The sequence below is a fragment of the Perca fluviatilis genome, chromosome 14, assembly GCF_010015445.1.
Source record: "Perca fluviatilis chromosome 14, GENO_Pfluv_1.0, whole genome shotgun sequence".
Lineage (NCBI taxonomy): Eukaryota > Metazoa > Chordata > Actinopteri > Perciformes > Percidae > Perca > Perca fluviatilis.
The window spans coordinates 5,838,021-5,865,857 of NC_053125.1; the positions used below are offsets into that span (position 1 = coordinate 5,838,021).

The 27,837-nt window shown below is 41.9% G+C and overlaps 1 protein-coding gene across 2 annotated transcripts; it reads right to left on the reverse strand.

Annotated features, from left to right (window-relative positions):
* Positions 1-3,396: 3,396 nt before the first annotated feature.
* Positions 3,397-27,730, reverse strand: LOC120573667 (mucin-3B-like). 2 transcript variants are annotated; one of them, XM_039823561.1, is made up of 13 exons: positions 27,632-27,730; positions 15,513-17,040; positions 15,293-15,408; positions 12,697-12,761; positions 12,491-12,536; positions 12,341-12,396; positions 10,173-10,294; positions 9,954-10,016; positions 9,600-9,771; positions 7,894-8,055; positions 6,685-6,776; positions 4,704-4,936; positions 3,397-3,880 (listed from the first exon to the last, which is right to left on the reverse strand). In XM_039823561.1, the coding sequence occupies exons 2-13, from the start codon at positions 17,017-17,019 to the stop codon at positions 3,836-3,838; spliced, it is 2,679 nt and encodes an 892-aa protein (XP_039679495.1). In that variant the 5' UTR covers positions 17,020-17,040; positions 27,632-27,730; the 3' UTR covers positions 3,397-3,835. The 2 variants fall into 2 exon arrangements, with proteins under 2 accessions (XP_039679495.1, XP_039679494.1); XM_039823560.1 differs by lacking the exon at positions 27,632-27,730 and having other exon boundaries at positions 15,513-17,250.
* Positions 27,731-27,837: the final 107 nt, after the last annotated feature.

A 27,837-nucleotide genomic window follows, 5' to 3' on the forward strand; every position in this document is an offset into this window, starting at 1 on the left:
TCCTCAACCGGATTAGGCTGTACTGGCCTGCCTCCCTCTATTCTCGCTATATTATTAATTATACAGTATATAAAACTGATGACTACGAGGAGAAGCAGGTGGGCCGGGTTAGGTGGACGCTGCAACTCCTCACTCCCTAACTATAAGCTTTATCAAAGAGGAGGGTTTTCAGTTTACTCTTAAATGTGGTGACGGTGTCTGCCCCTCGAACCCAGAGTGGGAGCTGGTTCCACAAAAGCGGAGCCTGATAGCTGAAGGCCCTGGCCCCCAGTCTACTTCCAGGTCTCTAGGAACCACAAGTAGCCCCGCATTCCCGGAGCACAGTGCTCTAGTGGGACAATAAGGTACTAAGAGCTCTTCTAGGTATGATGGTGCTTGACCATTTAGAGCTTTGTAAGTCAGGAGGAGGATTTTAAATTCGATCCTAGATTTCACAGGAAGCCAATACAGAGAAGCTAATACAGGAGAAATATGATCTCTTCTCTTAGTTCTCAGAACACGTGCTGCAGCATTCTGGATCAGCTGGAGAGTCTTAAGGGACTTATTTGGGCAACCTGATAATAAGGAATTGCAGTAATCTAGTCTAGAAGTAACGAATGCATGGACTAGTTTTTCAGCATCGTTTTGAGACAGGATATTCCTAATTTTTGCAATGTTACGAAGATGGAAAAAGGCTATTCTTGAGGTTTGTTTTAAGTGGGCGTTGAAGGATATATCCTGATCAAAAATAACTCCCAAATTTCTGACAGCAGTGCTGGAGGCCAAGGCAATACCATCCAGAGTAGCTATATCCTTAGATAATGAAGTTCTGCAGTGCGTTGGTCCTATCACAATAACTTCAGTTTTGTCTGAGTTTAACATCAGGAAATTGTGGGTCATCCAGGATTTGATATCCTCAATACACGTTTGAAGTCTTGCTAACTGACCACTTTCATCTGGCTTAATTGACAGATATAATTGGGTATCGTCTGCGTAACAGTGATAGTTAATTGAGTGTTTCCTAATAATATTACCTAGAGGAAGCATATATATCACATTGTGTAGAGGACTCACATCGTGTAGGGGAGTCACATCGTGTAGAGGACTCACATCGTTTAGAGGACTAACATCGTTGCATCGTGTAGAGGACTCACATCGTGTAGGGTCACATCGTAATCGTTAAGGGTCAATTTAATCGGTAGAGGACTCAATGTTAGGGCCACATCGTCACATCGTGTAAGGGACTCACATCTTCACATCGTGTAGAGGACTCACATCGTGTAGGGGACACACATCGTGTAGAGTACTCATATCGTGTAGGGGACTCACATCGTGTTGTGACACTGCCTCCTAAACAGCTGCAGGGGGAAATACCCAAGAGCCCCCCACAGAGTGTGTTTTAGAGGTCCCAAGGTCAAGGTACAAACTGTGGGGTGATTGCTCTTTTGCAGTTGCTGCCTTACGACTTTGGAACAAGTTACCCTCTGACATTCGCACTATTACAGACGTAGCTAATCTAAATCTGGCATTTTGAACCCATATATAATCATGCGTTTTATTACTTTCCACTGTCACCTTCTTAAATAAACGGAATTAAATTTAACTAAAAAAACCTAAACAGCAAAATATCTCCAGTGAAAGGAGAGAGAACATTGGATTTAGATGTTATATTTTTTGCGACAGTTACATTTACTTACTACAGTACATGCATTAAGCTGCTGTGGTTCTGTACAACACATGTCAACACATGTTGACATGCACAGTACTACCCTTCCTGTTACGTCTTAAAACAATTTGTCAATATAGAAATAAACTTTACTTACTTACAATACATCAGGACAATAAATGAGGACATAACATTTCAATAAATCTACTATTATTATTTGTTTGTTTGCGTAACAGAGTGGATTCAGGTGTGGTTCATCCTCACCTTGCCACTCAGACTGCCTCCTAAACAGCTGCAGGGGAAAATGCCCAAGAGTCACCCACAGAGTGTGGGGGGAGGGGGGGTACATCACAGAGAAACATTTCTTCACTCCACTGCATTGATGGGAAGCTCCATTCCAACAAGACTACAGTGACCCTCAGTGGCTTCACATTGACAGTACACACTATATATATATATTTTCATATTTCAATGTTCAGTCTCCAATGGTTAAGTCAAGTATGGGTCAGTATGGTTAAACAGCCATAGTAAATTGTACTCTTAATCTCTGTTTCGTTCTCTATTGTGATAAGATAGATAGATAGATAGATAGATAGATAGATAGATAGATAGATAGATAGATAGATAGATAGACAAATTGGATAATTACTCTGTTAGAAGCGACAAGTTATCAAGGCCATACACACATACTCACTCACACACATACAGAAAGTACAAGAAATATACTAGAAATAATAAATAAGATAAAAATAAGATAAAATAAAATGGTAGCAAAAAATAGACTTAGAGGGATAAAAGAATGTACATATAAATACAAGTGTAGAATAAAATGTACAACCTACATACATAGTATGTATAACACAATAAAATATGTATAATATTAAATATGAAGTAACCAGTGTGCGAGTAGCATAATAGTGCAATATTGTAATGTGTGAGGCAGAATTTCTGGCGGCACCCGAACGATCCCGTAAATGAATCACCGTCGCTATAGACTAGGTGATAGATATGGAAACCTTTGAGATCATTACTTTAAGGAACAGTTTGACCTACAGATAATGTGCATCTTTGCTATCCTAACCCGAACATAAAATCTGACCTCTGTGAACAACTCCCATGGAAAGAAACTCACAGAGCCTTGTCAGTCAAGGAACTTTTTATTTACATAGTGCAAAAATAGGCTAAAACCACATTGATAGTGCAAAATCATATCTTAACAACAGAAGCCCTTAGATTTGCAATCATTCGCAGTCATTCAATCCATCAACATGTCTGTAGTCAACAAATTGGCGAACCCAGGCAAGAGCAGCAAAGCACACACAGGCCACCAAAATTAAGTTCTATTAAATAAATATACAACCATAAACCAATTTAAGTAAAGTAATAAGTACATAAATCAAAGCATTATGCTTCCCCAGGATTACAAGCTCTGAATGTTACGGGTGGCTGCCGTCAGCAACATTTAACAGCCTAACGGAATTCATACCGAATATCCATATTTATTCAGTTTTTCTAATTATATATTCTGCTAATACACTGCATATATCTATATTATTCTTACTACTAGTATAATGTTACTGCTACTACATTGCACATATCCATACATGTTGTTCATACACTGTTCATATTACATAGCCATATTTATTCTGCTCTTATAACACTGCAATATATTTCTTGTCCTGCTTATGCACCATCTGTCTATACTTTGTATATCACATTGCATTTTTCTGCTTTATTGCACTTCTGGTTGGACGCAAACTGCATTTCATCTTTGTACTTGTACTCTGCACAATGACAATAAAGTTGAATCTAATCTAATCTAATCTAATCAATAGGTAATATGGCATTGCCCAGGCAGTCAATAAGGTGTCCCAGAGTCAAAATCTTAAATGTTTTGCAAGACAGCACCGGTCACACGGATGACATGTATCATGTGGACACGCCGACAGTTTTGTTGTCATTACTTAGAATTCCTCATGAGGAAGACAGAAAATACGCATTTACCCTGTTGCCATTTTAAAATACACAAATAAATAAATAAATAAATAAATCAAACCCCTAAAAGCAGTACGTATAGATATGTATATATTATATTCAGAAAGCCATAAAAAAATATTTAAGAGCAAGTGTCAGAGTCAACAGTTTGACAGACGAACGGAGACTTTGTCCATAATGATGCAGACTTAGGGCTCAGGCATCCCACGATGTCTTTATCTGAGGCCTGCTGATCCTCAACTGTGGACAGAAAAAAAACAAAAGAGAAAGGAAAGAATGAAACAAAGGAATTACATAAATGTTAACATGACATATTACGATCAATGATAGAATCAAAGTAAGTAAACTAAGCAAAAAAAATATGTTTTTTTTTACAATTAACACTACAATGATAGTCTCGCTTTGCCAGACCTTCCTCCACAGTGCTGCGGAGGAAGGTCTGGTTAGTCCACACAGCATTCCTGGATGGGAGAAAAATGTGCTCTGGTTTATTGGCATTTCTTTAAACCTATCACAATCATCTTGGGCAGTGCTAAGCACCGGACGGAGCCACGTGGAATATGTCCAATACACTCTGCACTTTATTGATTTTTTTATTGTTTTAACTGGTCTCTCTTTATTGTACTTTATCGTCTTCATTCAGTTCTTATTTCAGTTATTTTTCTTGCTGTCTACTTTTGGATCTCACACTTTCCCATATGCCTTTTTATTGAGCTCCCTATATCACTAATGACTGGCAGTATGAATGTGTGTATATGTTCCGGTGTACTGTAGACATGGAATTGTCCTTCGGGGATAAATAAAGCTATCTGTATCTGTTTCATCTTTACCTCTGTTCTTAATATTTCATCAAACTTATTTTTCTTTTTACAAAATAAACCAAAACACTGACAACGGGGGAAGATCTGGGGCATATAATGAGAAGAAATATGAAAGAAAATTGAAAAGAAAATCATACCCTCTGAACTAAAAAGATAGTAAAAAGTGAAGTTGGTGAAATGAAAGCAATGCTATTCATAATAGAATAATACTATTTTCAGATTTTCTGTAGATGTGCACTGACCAGCTGAGGTGAGAAGTTTCTCTTAGGTTGAGGCAGGCTGGCAGATTGTGGGTGTCCAGCATTAGAAAATGAGAGAGTATTAGTAGTTGGAGTATTGTGTCTGTATGGTGTATCTGACAGCTGGTACTCAGTGTCCAGCCCGTAAATACTCGCGGATGAGCTCGGCGGTCTGTCGTCAGTATCCAAAGACGGTCCAGAGTCTTCATGTGTGTAAGCAAGGTTGTGGAGATCTCCTAAAGGTAGCAAAACAGTCAGGGGTTATTAGGCGATCACATTATCCCTCCTGTTGTCCTCGGGTCAAATTTGACCCATTTTCAGTTCCTATATCAGAAATATGGGTTTCTTTCAACCAATCTTGTCAAAAAGAAGTAACGTGCATAGTTCAATACAACGTAAAATAAATGATCAAGTTCACTACTTTCATTAAATTTGGGAGTTTAATTCAATTGTATAGCATTTGAAGAAAATATTTGATAATATAACGTTGAAAACAGCTTCAAAAACATCGGCAAAAAGTGACAAAAACATCGAGGAAAGCTTAAAAAACATCAGGGATTTTCATATTTTGACCCAGAAAAACTAAAAAAGTTGCATAGTTGATGGGAAGACAACACAAGGGTTAAGACTAAATTTCATGTTATGCCTGCTGAAAAAAAATCTAACAATAGCCATTATATATACTGTATGTATAAAGCAGATTCAAAACATATATTTGTTTTTAACCCTTGTGTTGTCTTCCCATCAACCATTAACTTTCGTTAAAACAGAAAATGAACTTTTTGTGGGACTTTTTCCCAATGTTTTTGTCACTTTTTTTATAATGCTTTTTTGAATCATGGTCAATAAACCAACTTTTTATGACATTGTACAAACTTTTTTAGTTAAAAAAAAAAAGTAGTTAAGATCTGAGGATGTTGAGTGGATAATTGCAGACTGGTTTATGTAAAAGTTTAGTCAGAATATACTGTTGTGAAAACCATTAAAACATTTTTTTTTAAATTCTTTAAAATTGAATAAAACACCCAAAATACAATTAAAGTAATCATATATTTCATCTGCTTATTGTATGGGTTGCATACAATGTGCATCCATGCATCAATGTTAAATTTGGGCAATTTTGTTGAAAGAAACCCATATTTCTGATATAAAAAACTCTGAAAATGGGTCAAATTTGACCCAAGGACAACACAAGGGTTGTGCTAACATTAGTTACATTATATTAACAATGTATGAAATGGCTATGTTTACTGTAAAAAGGGCCGGTCATAGTGATGAACTCAGAGAATTATCACCAACGCTTCAGTATCTGTCAGGACCCTATTCTTTATAAGTGGACAACCAAATTATTCAGATTACAATGTCGACAAGTTGACATGATTCTGGATCTTTTGGTTCTTCGAAGCTGGTTTAAATTATATCTGGAACTGTTGTCAAAGCACCAAGTCCTGAAGCCCAAACCTGTAAAAGGGCAGGCTTATTGACAATTAGCTGGGTCATAGTCGCTGGATGTCGGATGGCAGAAAAACGTGCTCTGGTTTATTGGCATTTCTTTAAACCAATCACAATCGTACGGTGCCTCTGCAAAATAGCCTCGGGAAGGAATTTGTTTTTGTGGAACATGTATACGTTCAAAGGTTGTTTTACTTGTATGGGTTGCATATCAACAGAGCATAAGGAACACACCCTGGAGCAGAAACCACATCAAATCTTAAGCACCCGGTCAGACTGACACAATGTTCTTATTTTAAAATAAACATCTTGCTCTGTCATAAGGGACAGATTTTTGAGTTTGCTATTTACAGTAACAAAAGTACCAGTATCATGATACATTTCATTGCTTTACTTTGACAATATCGGGTGCTTTAACTATTTTATTTTATTCATTAATTTTAACTAAATCACAAAGTGGCTAAACAAAGACTGTATGCTTCACTTTAGGTAATAAATACTTAATTAATAAATAAATAATTAAATACATTACCAGCATTGTGAATGGCAGGATGGCTGGATCTGGGCCACTCAAAGTCCTCATTCAGCCATTGGTTCACCAGCTGCTCTTTAATGTCTCTTCTCCTGCACACACAGCAGAGCAGGTTTTATCAATTTACTTTACAAAAGAAACACTTGTGGTCCTGTGGTATTTAAGTGGCAAAATTAAAGGCAATACCCATAATAAACACTATAGATCTTGTCAGGGGCGGGGCTAGAAGGGGGGCCTTGGATGGCACCCACCCCCCCTGAAATATGATTGCCCCCCCTGGTGCCCCCCCTTCAATGCATTGGGCTAAAGTGCTGCCAATCGGACATTTGTGATTTCCATTGTATCAAAGTACTGTCACTTGGCTGCCTGTTCTGCCAATCTTCCCCACCCTTGTCACATGACGAATTAATATTTACATAATGGCTATCCAAAATTCTGATACCATGGAACCAGCACTGGAATTGTTTTTTTTGCATTTATTTTTTTTAAAGTCTATAGAAAATGTTTCAAAAAGGAAAACAACTGAAACTAATAATGAATGTGATGTTTTATATAGCAGAATGACATGTGTTGTTCTATCCTGTCCAATATTTCCTATATTTTTAAGCAGATTCTCTATGCTGTATTCTGATAAAATTAGGTTTTGGTCAGTATCACATTCCTGTCTTGTATTAAGGTTGATCAGATATTGTTTGTAAAAAATTGGGACAATTTTGTTTAAAATTGATGCATTCTTTGCACTCTCTGCAAAGGCAGTGATTAACCGTAAGCCATTAAACATGAATCTTAACAATTCTGGATTTAAAATGCTTAAAGAATTGGCTTTATATGTTGTAGTTCAGTTAACTGATAAGAACTAAAACTAAAGCTCAGAAGCATTCTATCACATCTCTGTGTGCTGACCATATGCATAGAGATGTGAGTGGGCCAAACAGGTTTAGGTAGCTCTTCAGACTGATGTTTGTTGAAGTGTTCATTTTTTCGAAAAGTTTGGTTTAGTTTTGATGCCATAACAACGGGGTGAAACGTCACGATTGACAGCTGTGAAAGGTGGGGGTGGGTGTATGGGCGGTACTTCGATACCATGGCTCCACCGCCCGAACACTACTGCGTAGACTCTGGCTCCAAAATTACAATCCCGTACCCGGCATATTTTGGCTTTACTTTTGTACAGTGAGGAGTATCCAGTTATATAAGTGTACAGCTTACCTCTTTTGTCTTTGTTTGTTCCTCAGTAAGAATGCAGTCAAGACTCCCACTATCACTAACAGACAAGCAAGGGTCCCACTTAACCCTGCATAGAAAGCAGTCCTGTGTATAGGTATGCTACAGTCCTCATTCAAGTACCAAGTCTCAGCCACGTTATGACACCTGAAACAGGAGGAAGAACAAAGTCAAACTAAAGAGACTACGAGGCAGCAAAAAGCAGCAGTTCTTTAAATTCTCATTACAAAGAACCTCATCTGAACAGTCAGTATCATTCATCTGTATAACAGGGAACTGAAATTAAGTTGGACGTCATGACAAATAAGTCAGGAGTTAAAGCTATAGAGCCTTCCGTGATCTCGGACCACCCCCACACCTCCTACACACAGTTGCTTTGAGTCGCGAGGGACACGGAGGATTTAAAAGATGGACTCTTCAGAAAAGGTAATTATCTTCGGTCAATTTTCTGCGCACGAGAGTCGCCGGAATGACACCATGTTCTGAACATAGTCATACTGAGAAATACAGAGAGAGTTGTGTGGAGCTGATAGTCTTAATTAGCTTTGCATCAACTCATTTGGCAATGGCTTGAATGAAATGGATGCTTTAAACCCAATGTGGGCTTGTTTTTAGCAGTTGTTGTGGATTTACAATTTTTTTGGGTGATATAAAGCCCGACCTCTTCAAGTATTTAATGTTTAAGTTACAAGGCTAATTTAACCTTCTAATACAGCAACTCCGATGATTGTCTTTTGCTCTGTGAACTGTTAGGAGGAATCATGCTGTATGTTGCGGGCCACAATCTATAGTGTTAGAGATTTTAGTAAGAATATCAACGAGGAACTATATAAGTGACGGGGACAGAAATATGAATCTACATGCACACAAAATACGCAAGCAACTATGTGAACAACCTTGCTCACATTACAGCTGCCTGTCTACAAGTACACACTGTTAAAAGCAAGTATATTATGAGTCGAAGCGGCTGGGATGAGGATTAGCATTTCTTAATCTGAGGTCATGCTCCGGGTAGGGAATGTGTCCTTACCCAAAGTGAAGAAGTTCAAGTACCTCAGAGTGAGGGGACAATGAAGTGGGAGATTGGCCAGAGAATCAGAGCAGCAGGTATTGCATTTGCTTTACCGCACCATTGTGACGAAAATAGAGCAGAGCCGTAAGGCAAAGCTCCGATCTGCTGGTCAATTTTTGTTCCTACCCTCACCTATGGTCATGACTGAAAGAACTAGATTGCGGTTACAAGCGTCCAAAATGGGTTTTCCCATGAAAATTGCTGGCATCTCCCTTAGAGATAGGGTAAGAAGCCATCTGTGAGGAACTCGGACTAGAGCCGCTGCTCTTTTGCGTTAAAAGAAGCCAGCCGAGGTGTTTCGGGCCTCTGGTAATGATGCCCCCTGGGCGCCTCCCTAGGGAGGTGTTCCAGGCATGTCCAGCTGGTAGGAGGCCTCGGGGAAGACCCAGCACTGTGTGGAAATATTATATCTCAACAGTGGCCTGGGAACATCTCGGGATCTCCCAATCAGAGCTGGTGGGTAGGAAAAGGAAAGTTTGGGGGTCTCTGTTAGAGCTGCTGCCCCAGCGACCCGACCAAGGATGAAAATGGATGGATGGATGAATATCATGGCTCTTAGAAGTTAACCAAAAGCACTGTAGAAGGACAAGCATACAAACTGACAGCATTGTCTACTTACTTGCAAAAAGGTCCAGTGGCTTTGTATACTATGCAGAGTCCGCTGTTGTAGCATCTTTTATGATTTGAATGTTGACTGTGGCATGCGGTCACACATGTTATCTTTCCATCAATGTGCACAGGTTGGTAGTATATAGCAATATCTGTATATTTAACAAACTCTTCACAGATCGCTGGTGCATGACAGGAGAAGGAAGATAAACAAAGACACAAAGAATTAAAATAAACTGTTAAAAAAAAAGTTTACTAATTGCATACTTTGCATAGAAAACAAACAAACACAAACATGCACGCACACACACAAACACACACATGCACACACACACACACACACACGTGTTGTGGTGATACTGACATCCCAAATCAGCCTCCGTTGTAATCACTGTGGGTGGAGCGGTGACGTTGAAATCAGGACATTCTGAAAATTCAAGAACAGGACAAAAAATTACTTTGCCATATGCACAGTATAGTACGGACAATTTTTTATCACGATTGTTGATAATCAGTGCCTTTTTAGCCGCACTTTTTTTTATTTCATGTTTTGCCAAGTGTGTATATGTAACATCTGTCTTACCTCCTGTGCAGCTAAGAAGGCCATCAACAGCCTGCTTAATAGCTTCAATATCTTCCTTATACAGTTCTTCAGCACTAGCATTATTTGGAATCTCCAGACCCACATAATGTGTGACATTAACCCTGAGGCAAACAAAAATTCATACAACAGTTTCAGTGAGACGGATTAAATAGAAGTTCTAAAAACGAAAAAAAGTTGCTATTCAAAATAGGAAATATTGGTGAGATTGTTAAAATTCTTTTGTCTTTTCACAACCTCATTTGTTCAGCTATGTAATAATAATCAGTTAAAAATCCCAAGGTGAGGCACCATAGCTGGAGACTGCTGTTAGACAAACAAAATGAATAAAAAATTGATGATTCCATCCATCCTCAATTTCAACCTAGGCCTTTTCAGATATGTTCCTACAGTTTTCTTAAGCTGATTAATTCAGCATTTGAAATAGAAACACAAATCCAATGTTAATCCCATAGGATGATTAAAATACTCTTTTGACACATTACGCTAACTCAGAACATTTAATTTAAATTTTTACACGACAGGGTGTGAATTAAAGTGATGGTTCGGAGTAATTCACCCTAGGGTCCTTTGCACCATGACCTCGAGCCAAACACCCCCCCAGAAGCTTTTTTCACCTGGGTCGAACATTGGGAGAGTTAGCTAGAGTAGCGTTATCAGCTGAATAGCTTAGCGCAGGGGCTAACGGACGCACGTTTGTATCTTGTAAGTTACCCCACTAATAATGCCCGAAATGATACCAAACGTCTACAAGTAGTACAAATAGGTTATGCTCTCATAAAACGATGGATTGGAAAGTTTGTAAGTACACCAGAAGTTTATGAACACTTGCCTGCTCTCTTCTGCTCTCTGTTGCTGCTGCTGCTACCTGCAGTTAGACGAGTGCTTAGGGCCGTCTACAAATTACTACACCGAAAAGAGTTACAACAAAAATATTTATTAATTCAATGATTAAATAACGTAATGTCTCCAAACTTACCTCAATTATTACTTGTATCCTGCTAGTTATACTACAGCACTTACTTTAAAAAAAAATTTAATTAATAATATATAAATAATTAATATTTTTGTTGCATCTCTTTTCGGTGTTGTAATTTGTAGACGACCCTAAGCACTCATCTTACAGCAGCAAGAACAACAGCAGAGAGCAGAAGCCAGCAGGCAAGTGTTATTTACATAAACTTCTGGTGTACTTACAAACTTTCCAATCCATCGTTTTATGAGAGCATAACCTATTTGTACTACTTGTAGACGTTTGGTATCATTTCGGGCATTATTAGTGGGGTAACTTACGAGATACAAACGTGGGTCCGTTAGCCCCTGCGCTAAGCTATTCAGGGGATAACGCTACTCTACGCTAACGCTCCCAATGTTAGAACCAGGTGAAAAAAGCTTCTGGGGGGGTGTTTGGCTCGAGGTCATGGTGCAAAGGACCCTAGGGTGAATTACTCCGAACCATCACTTTAATGACATTCTTGGCACGACAGTGATGCTACTAGGGCCAAGGCGCTTGCGACAAGGTTTGTAAGCATTACTGAAGTATTTATTTATTACTATGTATGACTATTTATACTATGTATTAGTATTTATTTATTTACCAACTCAATAAAAGATATAATGGTCACCACCAAAATAAAATATATAATAAAACTGTATGCATATTGTGGGGCAATTCACTCTCAAAATAAGAAAAACAACAGATGATTTCTAGTCCCTCCCTGTTTAGTCAGACAGCCAACTTAAGCTAATGCTGGCTTTGTAGAGATTGTGGGATTTCTTGAAATTGAATAAATATCGCACATATAAACACAAAACTGCTTTGCTGGCTCAATCGTGTTGTAACTAAGATATCTACTTAAATGTTTTCATTGACAGATTTAGCTACTTTGAGCAGGATCTACTTGTTGCACTATGATCTATAAGATACGTGTTGTCATGGTTCTTGGTTAACATTTCTCTATGCTAGATTTTCTGCAGCAATTTCATATTAGAATAGGTAGTACAACTGGATTTTATTGCATGATTTGATAATGCACATACAGTATTTGTAAAACCTTAGCTCTATTGGTAATTGGGTACTTCTGATAACTGATATTCATTATACATATTTTCTATTATTTTATTTTGCAAAAGAAAAGTTCTCTATTTACCCTTTTGCTCTTGGTTTAATACTGTAGATCGCCATGGCTTCATCCCATAATTTTATCTGAAATAAAGACAAAGAAATGAATGACCAGTTTTTTTCTCATCTCTGACTCAGTGCACAGCTGGAAAGTTGTTATACTGGTAAGTTGCTTTACCTCATCCACAGTGTTATTTGAGAATCTGACCAAAGGGTTTCCAGGGCTAAGAGAAAAGAAAAGGAGAGCAACTTTCTTAAGAAAAAGATTGGTAACTTAAACCAGTGTAATGTTAAAAGTAGGTATACAAACAAAATCAAATTACATCTGTCTTTGAGATTACTTCAATAAGAAGTATTTTGATTCCAAAAATAATAGTACATTACCTGACACTAATTACCACCACTTCTTTAAAGTTTGGTATCTGTTTTGCCAGGTAATATTTCTTCATCTGCAAAAAAGATCAAATGAAATACACAATGTCTTAAAGGTAGTACCATGGGTTATATGATTATTTTAGGATAATTCATTCTTTTGTAAAATATATATGGATCAAGGCACAAGGTCTGATATACGAGCACAAAAAGTGGGGTGCCTTCGAAATGTGATGTCCCTTCCCCACGTGATAACCCTCTGACCTGGACTGCTCATTTTGGAGCAATGCCAGGCTAGTGTTGGTATAGTTATTTTTTTACGCAGCAGACAGGTGGTGTCATATCCTGTTCAGCGATGGTTTTCCCAGTTTAACATGAGTGGTTTTTCAACAATGTTTGGTGTTGAACAGAGGGATACAATACCATCCTGACACCAATGATAATTCATATAGCTATAGCAAGACGGCAATTTGATCTTGAGGGCATGGATGAGTCCCCAAATCTATTAACTACGGTCCAGTTTAATTTTAACTTTGCATTGATTTACTTTAATGAGATTGATCATTAGGAATGAGAAATCTGGACCATGGTATTACATTTACTACCAATATCAACTTTAAACTTGACTGGAGAGTGCTCTCTATGGTCTTAACATAATATGTCAAACCTTTTGATTAGGAAAAATGTGGCAATATTCGAAATATGGCATAGAAGTCATTGTTTCTTGGAAATTCAGATTGGAATTTGAGGAGAATATTCTTTTAAGAACAAAAATGACAATACATAAATAGCTTCCACTGTGAACATTGCTTTAAAGGGGTGATAGAGTGATTATATAGGGTATTTCACACTGTTCCTTATGGTCTCCTAATGTAACATTGGTTGGGCTGAAAATGGCCTGGTTGATATTTTACTGGCCCTTATGCATCCCTGTGTTTTGGCCCTATTTGTAACAAGAGCTTTTCTTCCAAATATGGTATGGTCATGAATATTTAGATGAGCTGCGCGCTGATTGGTTGAGCGACTTGCCATACGCAGACATTAGAGACGCGCGCTGATTGGTTGAGCGAATCCCCAATACACATACATTAGAGAAGCGACAGAATGTCATATTCCAGACACTGCAATGTTTCATTACCAAATTCACTTCTGAGACTTTTTTAAGCGAGAAATCAACTATATAAAGCTGAAATATGGGCTAATTGCAAATTTGGTAAGACGTGTCGGACTTTAGGAGCTCCACACAGTCTGACGAGAAAGCGGCAGCCTGCTGGGCTCCATACCCAGCGCAAAGTCACCCTTTGTGGATACTGCACTACAGGGCTCCGCGGCCAGCTGCCGGCATAACTCTAATATATTTACGGTTTGAATTTCGTCATGCCACTTATATAACATCATTCCCCAATGTCTTATAAAGCTAACCGTTGTGTCCGATTTGATTTTAAGGCATTTTTACGGACGCGAGGTGTCTTTGTAGGACGAGCAGCTGCTTGCTATATGTCCCATTCATTACAATGGGGAAATACCGCAGCTAGCTAGCTACACTTTTGCCATAACTAAATTATATTTACAGTTTGAATTTCGTCACGCCACTTATATAACATCATTCCCCAATGTCTTATAAAGCTAACCGTTGTGTCCGATTTGATTTTAAAGCATTTTTATGAACGCGAGGCGTCTTTGTAGGACGAGCAGCTGCTTGCTATATGTCCCATTCATTACAATGGGGAAATATCGCAGCTTGCTCACTTTCGCATAACTAAAGTATATTTACGGTTTGAATTTCGTCACGGCATGAATATTACAGGTTCCTCAAGGTCTTACAAAGCTTAGCTAACACTTGTCCGATTTCGGATTTCAATTGAATGTATTTTTGTGAATGTCAGTGTTAGGAGGAGGCTAGCTAGCTCTCATTGATGGACTCAATCTCACCGCGGCTCTATCAATGAGACTCGCGGACAAGAGGCGTTTATTTCCCCGATTGTTTGTTTAAATAACTCAACACACATACCCATTATAAGATTAACTGGAACCTGCGGGCTGCGGTAAAAGATTGCGGGCGTAACAAGCTTGCTGACACTGCGGTCAGGGCGGCGATGTAGCAACCCAGGCAGCACCAACACCGGCACTAAACTCCGACACACAGTCGGAGAAAATTTGCAATTAGCCATCCATTTTCGTAAAGCGGCCCATATTTGAGCTTTATATGGTTGATTTCTCGCATAAAAAAGTTTCAGAAGTGAATTTTGTAATGGAATAGCAGAGATCTGCGTGACCTAGCTAGATTCAGAAAACTACCTGATCTCAGGTCAGTTGTGTAGCCTATGTAAATGTTGGGGCGTGACCGTTCTCTTAATACACCCATGGGCTGACAAAGGATTCGGTTTTTGGGAGGTTGACGTCAACTTCCAGCTTTGTTGGGATTCGCCCGTTTTCAGCGGCAGTTTCAAAATATGAGATTTTCATAGTAAAGGGGTGTCAATGGGATTTTGAGCTTCTATGTATGTCCTATTTACCCACCGAACTGTCCACATTCAACTATGACAGGGTAATATCGGTTTTGCATTCTATCACCCCTTTAAACAAGCATGTTGTATCTGTATCTCACCTGGTTAGTGAAGTTCCCAACAAATTCTTTGTATTCACGTGATGTTTTGTCCTCATATTTTACATTATATTCTTGGTTGATCACCAAATTAACCAATGCCGTTCTTGTGATTATATCTGTAAAAAGAAACAAGCGTTTAATTGATTATGAAAGAGACCAAAACATTTGAAAGATTTAAAACAGACTTGAAAAATCCCAAAGATTGAATTATACGATTTACCTGACTCAACATGAGTAACCATCTCACAAGCAAGTCCAAATAATCCAATAGGACATGTACAGTTGTATCCATTGAATGTTCCTCCATTCTCACATTTTGGTGGCTCCACGGTGGAAACTGTTGGTTCAGTGGTTGGGTGAGTTGCTGGATTTGTAGGAGGGTTAGTTGGGGCTGTTGATGGTGGCTGAGTGGGTGGGTTAGTGGATGGTGTGGTTAGTTGCACAGTTGTTAAATCAGTTTTATCGGATTGATGAGTTGAGATGCCTTCAGTCGGCCCACTTGTTACCTCGGTTGTTCTGGATGGATAAGTTGTGGATGTGTCCTCTGTGGTTTCACTTGGTACAGCTGATTCAGTGGTTGTGATGTAAACATTGGAAGAAGTTGCACCATTCGTGAGAGTTTGGTCAGAAGTTGTGGTGGGATTAGTGGACATTGCAGCAGTTGTATCAGTTTTGTCGGTTGTTAAAGTGGCATCACTGGAAACAGCTGTGTAGGACTCATTTGTTGTAAAAGTCTGACCAGTTGTAGAGGTGCCATCAGTTTGCACACTTGTAACCTCAGTTGTCCCATATTGATCAGTTGTAGAAGTCCCACTAGTTTGCTCACTTGTTAAATCAGTGGTTCCAGATTGATCAGTTGTGGACGTGCCAATAATATGCCCAGTTGTTACATCCGTAGTACCAACTTCATCTGTTGTGGAAGTGCCATCAGTTTGTCCAATTGTTACCTCAGTTGTTCCAAATTGATCAGATGTGGACGTGCCACCAGTTGGTGGAGTTGTAATCTCAGTGGTACCAAATTCATCAGTTGTGGAGGTGCCATGACTTTGTCCACTTATTACCTCAGTCGTACCAGATAGATCAGATGTTGATGTGCCCTCAGTGGGTTCACTTGTTACAGATGATTCAGTGGTTGTGGTGTAGTCATTGGAAGAAGTTGCATCAGTGTACAGAGTTGATAAGATTGATACCGTTGTGGCCGTTTTGTCAGAAGTTGCGGTGGCATCAGTAGACTGAGTTGTTAAAATTGCAGCAGATGGATAGGTTTTAATGGTGGTTGAAGAGGTGTCAGTGGACTTTGCTGTGGACAATTCATCTGTTATATAAGTCTGGTCAGTTGTAGAGGTGCCATCAGTTAGCCCACTTGTAACCTCCGTTGTCCCAGATGGATGAGTTGTGGACGTGCCACCAGTTTGCTCACTTGTTACCTCAGTGGTTCCAGATTGATCGGTTGTGGACGTGCCAATAGTTTGCCCAGTTGTTACATCCGTACTAACAACTTCATCTGTTGTGGAAGTGACATCAGTTTGTCCAGTTGTTACCTCAGTCGTACCAGATGAATCAGATGTGGATGTGCCCTCAGTGGTTTCACTTGTTACAGTTGATTCAGTGGTTGTGATGTAGTCAGTGGAAGACGTTGCATCAGTGGACTCTGTTGACAACATTGAGACTGTTGTGGCAGTTTGGTCAGAAGTTGCAGTGGGATTCGTGGACTCAGTCGTTAACATTGCAGAAGTTGTATCAGTTTGGTCGGTTGTTGAGGAGGTCTCACTGGACTGAGCTGTGGGCGATTCATTTGTTGTAAAAGTCTGATCAGTTGGAGAGGTGCCATCAGTTTGCTCACTTGTTAGCTCAGTGCTTCCAGATTGATCGGTTGTGGACGTGCCAATAGTTTGCCCAGTTGTTACATCCGTAGTACCAACTTCATCTGTTGTGGAAGTGACATCAGTTTGTCCAGTTGTTACCCGGTAGTACACAGATGAATCAGATGTGGATGTGCCCTCAGTGGTTTCACTTGTTACAGTTGATTCAGTGGTTGTGATGTAGTCAGTGGAAGACGTTGCATCAGTGGACTCTGTTGACAACATTGAGACTGTTGTGGCAGTTTGGTCAGAAGTTGCAGTGGGATTCGTGGACTCAGTCGTTAACATTGCAGCAGTTGTATCAGTTTGGTCGGTTGTTGAGGAGGTCTCACTGGACTCAGCTGTGGGCGATTCATTTGTTGTAAAAGTCTGACCAGTTGGAGAGGTGCCATCAGTTTGCTGACTTGTTAGCTCAGTGCTGCCAGATTGATCGGTTGTGGACGTGCCAATAGTTTGCCCAGTTGTTACATCCGTAGTACCAACTTCATCTGTTGTGGAAGTGACATCAGTTTGTCCAGTTGTTACCTCAGTCGTACCAGATGAATCAGATGTGGATGTGCCCTCAGTGGTTTCACTTGTTACAGTTGATTCAGTGGTTGTGATGTAGTCAGTGGAAGACGTTGCATCAGTGGACTCTGTTGACAACATTGAGACTGTTGTGGCAGTTTGGTCAGAAGTTGCAGTGGGATTCGTGGACTCAGTCGTTAACATTGCAGAAGTTGTATCAGTTTGGTCGGTTGTTGAGGAGGTCTCACTGGACTCAGCTGTGGGCGATTCATTTGTTGTAAAAGTCTGATCAGTTGGAGAGGTGCCATCAGTTTGCTCACTTGTTAGCTCAGTGCTTCCAGATTGATCGGTTGTGGACGTGCCAATAGTTTGCCCAGTTGTTACATCCGTAGTACCAACTTCATCTGTTGTGGAAGTGACATCAGTTTGTCCAGTTGTTACCTCAGTCGTACCAGATGAATCAGATGTGGATGTGCCCTCAGTGGTTTCACTTGTTACAGTTGATTCAGTGGTTGTGATGTAGTCAGTGGAAGACGTTGCATCAGTGGACTCTGTTGACAACATTGAGACTGTTGTGGCAGTTTGGTCAGAAGTTGCAGTGGGATTCGTGGACTCAGTCGTTAACATTGCAGCAGTTGTATCAGTTTGGTCGGTTGTTGAGGAGGTCTCACTGGACTCAGCTGTGGGCGATTCATTTGTTGTAAAAGTCTGACCAGTTGGAGAGGTGCCATCAGTTTGCTGACTTGTTAGCTCAGTGGTTCCAGATTGATCGGTTGTGGACGTGCCAATAGTTTGCCCAGTTGTTACATCCGTAGTACCAACTTCATCTGTTGTGGAAGTGACATCAGTTTGTCCAGTTGTTACCTCAGTCGTACCAGATGAATCAGATGTGGATGTGCCCTCAGTGGTTTCACTTGTTACAGTTGATTCAGTGGTTGTGATGTAGTCAGTGGAAGACGTTGCATCAGTGGACTCTGTTGACAACATTGAGACTGTTGTGGCAGTTTGGTCAGAAGTTGCAGTGGGATTCGTGGACTCAGTCGTTAACATTGCAGCAGTTGTATCAGTTTGGTCGGTTGTTGAGGAGGTCTCACTGGACTCAGCTGTGGGCGATTCATTTGTTGTAAAAGTCTGATCAGTTGGAGAGGTGCCATCAGTTTGCTGACTTGTTAGCTCAGTGGTTCCAGATTGATCGGTTGTGGACGTGCCAATAGTTTGCCCAGTTGTTACATCCGTAGTACCAACTTCATCTGTTGTGGAAGTGACATCAGTTTGTCCAGTTGTTACCTCAGTCGTACCAGATGAATCAGATGTGGATGTGCCCTCAGTGGTTTCACTTGTTACAGTTGATTCAGTGGTTGTGATGTAGTCAGTGGAAGACGTTGCATCAGTGGACTCTGTTGACAACATTGAGACTGTTGTGGCAGTTTGGTCAGAAGTTGCAGTGGATTCGGGGACTCAGTCGTTAACATTGCAGCAGTTGTATCAGTTTGGTCGGTTGTTGAGGAGGTCTCACTGGACTCAGCTGTGGGCGATTCATTTGTTGTAAAAGTCTGACCAGTTGGAGAGGTGCCATCAGTTTGCTGACTTGTTAGCTCAGTGCTTCCAGATTGATCGGTTGTGGACGTGCCAATAGTTTGCCCAGTTGTTACATCCGTAGTACCAACTTCATCTGTTGTGGTAGTGACATCAGTTTGTCCAGTTGTTACCTCAGTCGGTACCAGATGAATCAGATGTGGATGTGCCCTCAGTGGTTTCACTTGTTTACAGTTGATTCAGTGGTTGTGATGTAGTCAGTGGAAGACGTTGCATCAGTGGACTCTGTTGACAACATTGAGACTGTTGTGGCAGTTTGGTCAGAAGTTTCGTGGGATTCGTGGACTCAGTCGTTAACATTGCAGAAGTTGTATCAGTTTGGTCGGTTGTTGAGGAGGTCTCACTGGACTCAGCTGTGGGAGATTCATTTGTTGTAAAAGTCTGATCAGTTGGAGAGGTGCCATCAGTTTGCTCACTTGTTAGCTCAGTGCTTCCAGATTGATCGGTTGTGGACGTGCCAATAGTTTGCCCAGTTGTTACATCCGTAGTAACAACAACTTCATCTGTTGTGGAAGTGACATCAGTTTGTCCAGTTGTTACCTCGGTCGTACCAGATGAATCGGATGTGGATGTGCCCTCAATTGGTTTCACTTGTTACAGTTGATTCAGTGGTTGTGATGTAGTCAGTGGAAGACGTTGCATCAGTGGACTCTGTTGACAACATTGAGACTGTTGTGGCAGTTTGGTCAGAAGTTGCAGTGGGATTCGTGGACTCAGTCGTTAACATTGCAGCAGTTGTATCAGTTTGGTCGGTTGTTGAGGAGGTCTCACTGGACTCAGCTGTGGGCGATTCATTTGTTGTAAAAGTCTGACCAGTTGGAGAGGTGCCATCAGTTTGCTGACTTGTTAGCTCAGTGCTTCCAGATTGATCGGTTGTGGACGTGCCAATAGTTTGCCCAGTTGTTACATCCGTAGTACCAACTTCATCTGTTGTGGAAGTGACATCAGTTTGTCCAGTTGTTACCTCAGTCGGTACCAGATGAATCAGATGTGGATGTGCCCTCAGTGGTTTCACTTGTTACAGTTGATTCAGTGGTTGTGATGTAGTCAGTGGAAGACGTTGCATCAGTGGACTCTGTTGACAACATTGAGACTGTTGTGGCAGTTTGGTCAGAAGTTGCAGTGGGATTCGTGGACTCAGTCGTTAACATTGCAGCAGTTGTATCAGTTTGGTCGGTTGTTGAGGAGGTCTCACTGGACTCAGCTGTGGGCGATTCATTTGTTGTAAAAGTCTGACCAGTTGGAGAGGTGCCATCAGTTTGCTGACTTGTTAGCTCAGTGGTTCCAGATTGATCGGTTGGACGTGCCAATAGTTTGCCCAGTTGTTACATCCGTAGTACCAACTTCATCTGTTGTGGAAGTGACATCAGTTTGTCCAGTTGTTACCTCAGTCGTACCAGATGAATCAGATGTGGATGTGCCCTCAGTGGTTTCACTTGTTACAGTTGATTCAGTGGTTGTGATGTAGTCAGTGGAAGACGTTGCATCAGTGGACTCTGTTGACAACATTGAGACTGTTGTGGCAGTTTGGTCAGAAGTTGCAGTGGGATTCGTGGACTCAGTCGTTAACATTGCAGAAGTTGTATCAGTTTGGTCGGTTGTTGAGGAGGTCTCACTGGACTCAGCTGTGGGCGATTCATTTGTTGTAAAAGTCTGACCAGTTGGAGAGGTGCCATCAGTTTGCTGACTTGTTAGCTCAGTGCTTCCAGATTGATCGGTTGTGGACGTGCCGATAGTTTGCCCAGTTGTTACATCCGTAGTACCAACTTCATCTGTTGTGGAAGTGACATCAGTTTGTCCAGTTGTTACCTCAGTCGTACCAGATGAATCAGATGTGGATGTGCCCTCAGTGGTTTCACTTGTTACAGTTGATTCAGTGGTTGTGATGTAGTCAGTGGAAGACGTTGCATCAGTGGACTCTGTTGACAACATTGAGACTGTTGTGGCAGTTTGGTCAGAAGTTGCAGTGGGATTCGTAGACTCAGTCGTTAACATTGCAGCAGTTGTATCAGTTTGGTCGGTTGTTGAGGAGGTCTCACTGGACTCAGCTGTGGGCGATTCATTTGTTGTAAAAGTCTGACCAGTTGGAGAGGTGCCATCAGTTTGCTGACTTGTTAGCTCAGTGGTTCCAGATTGATCGGTTGTGGACGTGCCAATAGTTTGCCCAGTTGTTACATCCGTAGTACCAACTTCATCTGTTGTGGAAGTGACATCAGTTTGTCCAGTTGTTACCTCAGTCGTACCAGATGAATCAGATGTGGATGTGCCCTCAGTGGTTTCACTTGTTACAGTTGATTCAGTGGTTGTGATGTAGTCAGTGGAAGACGTTGCATCAGTGGACTCTGTTGACAACATTGAGACTGTTGTGGCAGTTTGGTCAGAAGTTGCAGTGGGATTCGTGGACTCAGTCGTTAACATTGCAGAAGTTGTATCAGTTTGGTCGGTTGTTGAGGAGGTCTCACTGGACTCAGCTGTGGGCGATTCATTTGTTGTAAAAGTCTGATCAGTTGGAGAGGTGCCATCAGTTTGCTCACTTGTTAGCTCAGTGCTTCCAGATTGATCGGTTGTGGACGTGCCGATAGTTTGCCCAGTTGTTACATCCGTAGTACCAACTTCATCTGTTGTGGAAGTGACATCAGTTTGTCCAGTTGTTACCTCAGTCGTACCAGATGAATCAGATGTGGATGTGCCCTCAGTGGTTTCACTTGTTATACGTTGATTCAGTGGTTGTGATGTAGTCAGTGGAAGACGTTGCATCAGTGGACTCTGTTGACAACATTGAGACTGTTGTGGCAGTTTGGTCAGAAGTTGCAGTGGGATTCGTGGACTCAGTCGTTAACATTGCAGCAGTTGTATCAGTTTGGTCGGTTGTTGAGGAGGTCTCACTGGACTCAGCTGTGGGCGATTCATTTGTTGTAAAAGTCTGACCAGTTGGAGAGGTGCCATCAGTTTGCTGACTTGTTAGCTCAGTGCTTCCAGATTGATCGGTTGTGGACGTGCCAATAGTTTGCCCAGTTGTTACATCCGTAGTACCAACTTCATCTGTTGTGGAAGTGACATCAGTTTGTCCAGTTGTTACCTCAGTCGTACCAGATGAATCAGATGTGGATGTGCCCTCAGTGGTTTCACTTGTTACAGTTGATTCAGTGGTTGTGATGTAGTCAGTGGAAGACGTTGCATCAGTGGACTCTGTTGACAACATTGAGACTGTTGTGGCAGTTTGGTCAGAAGTTGCAGTGGGATTCGTGGACTCAGTCGTTAACATTGCAGCAGTTGTATCAGTTTGGTCGGTTGTTGAGGAGGTCTCACTGGACTCAGCTGTGGGCGATTCATTTGTTGTAAAAGTCTGACCAGTTGGAGAGGTGCCATCAGTTTGCTCACTTGTTAGCTCAGTGCTTCCAGATTGATCGGTTGTGGACGTGCCATAGTTTGCCCGGTTGTTACATCCGTAGTACCAACTTCATCTGTTGTGGAAGTGACATCAGTTTGTCCAGTTGTTACCTCAGTGACGTACCAGATGAATCAGATGTGGATGTGCCCTCAGTGGTTTCACATTTTACAGTTGATTCAGTGGTTGTGATGTAGTCAGTGGAAGACGTTGCATCAGTGGACTCTGTTGACAACATTGAGACTGTTGTGGCAGTTTGGTCAGAAGTTGCAGTGGGATTCGTGGACTCAGTCGTTAACATTGCAGAAGTTGTATCAGTTTGGTCGGTTGTTGAGGAGGTCTCACTGGACTCAGCTGTGGGCGATTCATTTGTTGTAAAAGTCTGACCAGTTGGAGAGGTGCCATCAGTTTGCTCACTTGTTAGCTCAGTGCTTCCAGATTGATCGGTTGTGGACGTGCCGATAGTTTGCCCAGTTGTTACATCCGTAGTACCAACTTCATCTGTTGTGGAAGTGACATCAGTTTGTCCAGTTGTTACCTCAGTACTGCTTAATATGAATCGGATGTGATGTGCCCTCAGTGGTTTCACTTATTTCAGTTGATTCAGTGGTTGTGATGTAGTCAGTGGAAGACGTTGCATCAGTGGACTCTGTTGACAACATTGAGACTGTTGTGGCAGTTTGGTCAGAAGTTGCAGTGGGATTCGTGGACTCAGTCGTTAACATTGCAGAAGTTGTATCAGTTTGGTCGGTTGTTGAGGAGGTCTCACTGGACTCAGCTGTGGGCGATTCATTTGTTGTAAAAGTCTGACCAGTTGGAGAGGTGCCATCAGTTTGCTGACTTGTTAGCTCAGTGGCGTTCGAGATTGATCGGTTGTGGACGTGCCGAATAGTTTGCCCAGTTGTTACATCCGTAGTACCAACTTCATCTGTTGTGGAAGTGACATCAGTTTGTCCAGTTGTTACCTCAGTCGTACCAGATGAATCAGATGTGGATGTGCCCCTCAGTGGTTTCACGCTGTTTACAGTTGATTCAGTGGTTGTGATGTAGTCAGTGGAAGACGTTGCATCAGTGGACTCTGTTGACAACATTGAGACTGTTGTGGCAGTTTGGTCAGAAGTTGCAGTGGGATTCGTGGACTCAGTCGTTAACATTGCAGCAGTTGTATCAGTTTGGTCGGTTGTTGAGGAGGTCTCACTGGACTCAGCTGTGGGCGATTCATTTGTTGTAAAAAGTCTGACCAGTTGGAGAGGTGCCATCAGTTTGCTGACTTGTTAGCTCAGTGCTTCCAGATTGATCGGTTGTGGACGTGCCAATAGTTTGCCCAGTTGTTACATCCGTAGTACCAACTTCATCTGTTGTGGAAGTGACATCAGTTTGTCCAGTTGTTACCTCAGTCGGTACCAGATGAATCAGATGTGGATGTGCCCTCAGTGGTTTCACTTGTTACAGTTGATTCAGTGGTTGTGATGTAGTCAGTGGAAGACGCTTGCATCAGTGGACTCTGTTGACAACATTGAGACTGTTGTGGCAGTTTGGTCAGAAGTTGCAGTGGGATTCGTGGACTCAGTCGTTAACATTGCAGCAGTTGTATCAGTTTGGTCGGTTGTTGAGGAGGTCTCACTGGACTCAGCTGTGGGCGATTCATTTGTTGTAAAAATCTGACCAGTTGGAGAGGTGCCATCAGTTTGCTCACTTGTTAGCTCAGTGGTTCCAGATTGATCGGTTGTGGACGTGCCAATAGTTTGCCCAGTTGTTACATCCGTAGTACCAACTTCATCTGTTGTGGAAGTGACATCAGTTTGTCCAGTTGTTACCTCAGTCGTACCAGATGAATCAGATGTGGATGTGCCCTCAGTGGTTTCACTTGTTACAGTTGATTCAGTGGTTGTGATGTAGTCAGTGGAAGACGTTGCATCAGTGGACTCTGTTGACAACATTGAGACTGTTGTGGCAGTTTGGTCAGAAGTTGCAGTGGGATTCGTGGACTCAGTCGTTAACATTGCAGCAGTTGTATCAGTTTGGTCGGTTGTTGAGGAGGTCTCACTGGACTCAGCTGTGGGCGATTCATTTGTTGTAAAAGTCTGACCAGTTGGAGAGGTGCCATCAGTTTGCTGACTTGTTAGCTCAGTGGTTCCAGATTGATCGGTTGTGGACGTGCCAATAGTTTGCCCAGTTGTTACATCCGTAGTACCAACTTCATCTGTTGTGGAAGTGACATCAGTTTGTCCAGTTGTTACCTCAGTCGTACCAGATGAATCAGATGTGGATGTGCCCTCAGTGGTTTCACTTGTTACAGTTGATTCAGTGGTTGTGATGTAGTCAGTGGAAGACGTTGCATCAGTGGACTCTGTTGACAACATTGAGACTGTTGTGGCAGTTTGGTCAGAAGTTGCAGTGGATTCGTGGACTCAGTCGTTAACATTGCAGCAGTTGTATCAGTTTGGTCGGTTGTTGAGGAGGTCTCACTGGACTCAGCTGTGGGCGATTCATTTGTTGTAAAAGTCTGACCAGTTGGAGAGGTGCCATCAGTTTGCTGACTTGTTAGCTCAGTGCTTCCAGATTGATCGGTTGTGGACGTGCCGATAGTTTGCCCAGTTGTTACATCCGTAGTACCAACTTCATCTGTTGTGGAAGTGACATCAGTTTGTCCACGTTACTACTCCTAAATCGTACCAGATGAATCAGATGTGGATGTGCCCTCAGTGGTTTCACTTGTTACAGTTGATTCAGTGGTTGTGATGTAGTCAGTGGAAGACGTTGCATCAGTGGACTCTGTTGACAACATTGAGACTGTTGTGGCAGTTTGGTCAGAAGTTGCAGTGGGATTCGTGGACTCAGTCGTTAACATTGCAGCAGTTGTATCAGTTTGGTCGGTTGTTGAGGAGGTCTCACTGGCCTCAGCTGGGGGAATTCATTTGTTGTAAAAGTCTGACCAGTTGGAGAGGTGCCATCAGTTTGCTGACTTGTTAGCTCAGTGGTTCCAGATTGATCGGTTGTGGACGTGCCAATAGTTTGCCCAGTTGTTACATCCGTAGTACCAACTTCATCTGTTGTGGAAGTGACATCAGTTTGTCCAGTTGTTACCTCAATTGGTACCAGATGAATCAGATGTGGATGTGCCCTCAGTGGTTTCACTTGTTACAGTTGATTCAGTGGTTGTGTCAGTCGTGGAAGACGTTGCATCAGTGGACTCTGTTGACAACATTGAGACTGTTGTGGCAGTTTGGTCAGAAGTTGCAGTGGGATTCGTGGACTCAGTCGTTAACATTGCAGCAGTTGTATCAGTTTGGTCGGTTGTTGAGGAGGTCTCACTGGACTCAGCTGTGGATCGATTTTTGTTGTAAAAGTCTGATCAGTTGGAGAGGTGCCATCAGTTTGCTGACTTGTTAGCTCAGTGGTTCCAGATTGATCGGTTGTGGACGTGCCAATAGTTTGCCCAGTTGTTACATCCGTAGTACCAACTTCATCTGTTGTGGAAGTGACATCAGTTTGTCCAGTTGTTACCTCAGTCGTACCAGATGAATCAGATGTGGATGTGCCCTCAGTGGTTTCACTTGTTACAGTTGATTCAGTGGTTGTGATGTAGTCAGTGGAAGACGTTGCATCAGTGGACTCTGTTGACAACATTGAGACTGTTGTGGCAGTTTGGTCAGAAGTTGCAGTGGGATTCGTGGACTCAGTCGTTAACATTGCAGCAGTTGTATCAGTTTGGTCGGTTGTTGAGGAGGTCTCACTGGACTCAGCTGTGGGCGATTCATTTGTTGTAAAAGTCTGACCAGTTGGAGAGGTGCCATCAGTTTGCTCACTTGTTAGCTCAGTGCTTCCAGATTGATCGGTTGTGGACGTGCCGATAGTTTGCCCAGTTGTTACATCCGTAGTACCAACTTCATCTGTTGTGGAAGTGACATCAGTTTGTCCAGTTGTTACCTCAGTCGACCAGATGAATCAGATGTGATGTGCCCTCAGTGGTTTCACTTGTTACAGTTGATTCAGTGGTTGTGATGTAGTCAGTGGAAGACGTTGCATCAGTGGACTCTGTTGACAACATTGAGACTGTTGTGGCAGTTTGGTCAGAAGTTGCAGTGGGATTCGTGGACTCAGTCGTTAACATTGCAGAAGTTGTATCAGTTTGGTCGGTTGTTGAGGAGGTCTCACTGGACTCAGCTGTGGGCGATTCATTTGTTGTAAAAGTCTGACCAGTTGGAGAGGTGCCATCAGTTTGCTGACTTGTTAGCTCAGTGGTTCCAGATTGATCGGTTGTGGACGTGCCAATAGTTTGCCCAGTTGTTACATCCGTAGTACCAACTTCATCTGTTGTGGAAGTGACATCAGTTTGTCCAGTTGTTACCTCAGTCGCGTACCAGATGAATCAGATGTGGATGTGCCCTCAGTGGTTTCACTTGTTTACGTTGATTCAGTGGTTGTGATGTAGTCAGTGGAAGACGTTGCATCAGTGGACTCTGTTGACAACATTGAGACTGTTGTGGCAGTTTGGTCAGAAGTTGCAGTGGGATTCGTGGACTCAGTCGTTAACATTGCAGCAGTTGTATCAGTTTGGTCGGTTGTTGAGGAGGTCTCACTGGACTCAGCTGTGGGCGATTCATTTGTTGTAAAAGTCTGACCAGTTGGAGAGGTGCCATCAGTTTGCTGACTTGTTAGCTCAGTGCTTCCAGATTGATTGGTTTGTGGACGTGCCAATAGTTTGCCCAGTTGTTACATCCGTAGTACCAACTTCATCTGTTGTGGAAGTGACATCAGTTTGTCCAGTTGTTACCTCAGTCGTAAAGAGATGAATCAGATGTGGATGTGCCCTCAGTGCTTTCACTTGTTGCACAGTTGATTCAGTGGTTGTGATGTAGTAGTGGAAGACGTTGCATCAGTGGACTCTGTTGACAACATTGAGACTGTTGTGGCAGTTTGGTCAGAAGTTGCAGTGGGGTAGACTTGCGGAGTCGTTAACATTGCAGCAGTTGTATCAGTTTGGTCGGTTGTTGAGGAGGTCTCACTGGACTCAGCTGTGGGCGATTCATTTGTTGTAAAAGTCTGACCAGTTGGAGAGGTGCCATCAGTTTGCTGACTTGTTAGCTCCGTGGTTCCAGATTGATCGGTTGTGGACGTGCCGATAATTTGCGTTGCCAGTTGTTACATCCGTAGTACCAACTTCATCTGTTGTGGAAGTGACATCAGTT

Bases quoted from the DNA above. Each gene is read 5' to 3' on its own strand.
- LOC120573667 (XM_039823561.1), bottom strand. From the start codon at position 17,019: ATGTTAACGACTGAGTCCACGAATCCCACTGCAACTTCTGACCAAACT. The intron at 12,537-12,696 runs GTAATGTACTAT...CTTTTCTCTTAG, and splicing joins GTGGTGGTAATTAGTGTCAG to CCCTGGAAACCCTTTGGTCA. The intron at 8,056-9,599 runs GTAAGTAGACAA...CTCCTGTTTCAG, and splicing joins GCCACTGGACCTTTTTGCAA to GTGTCATAACGTGGCTGAGA.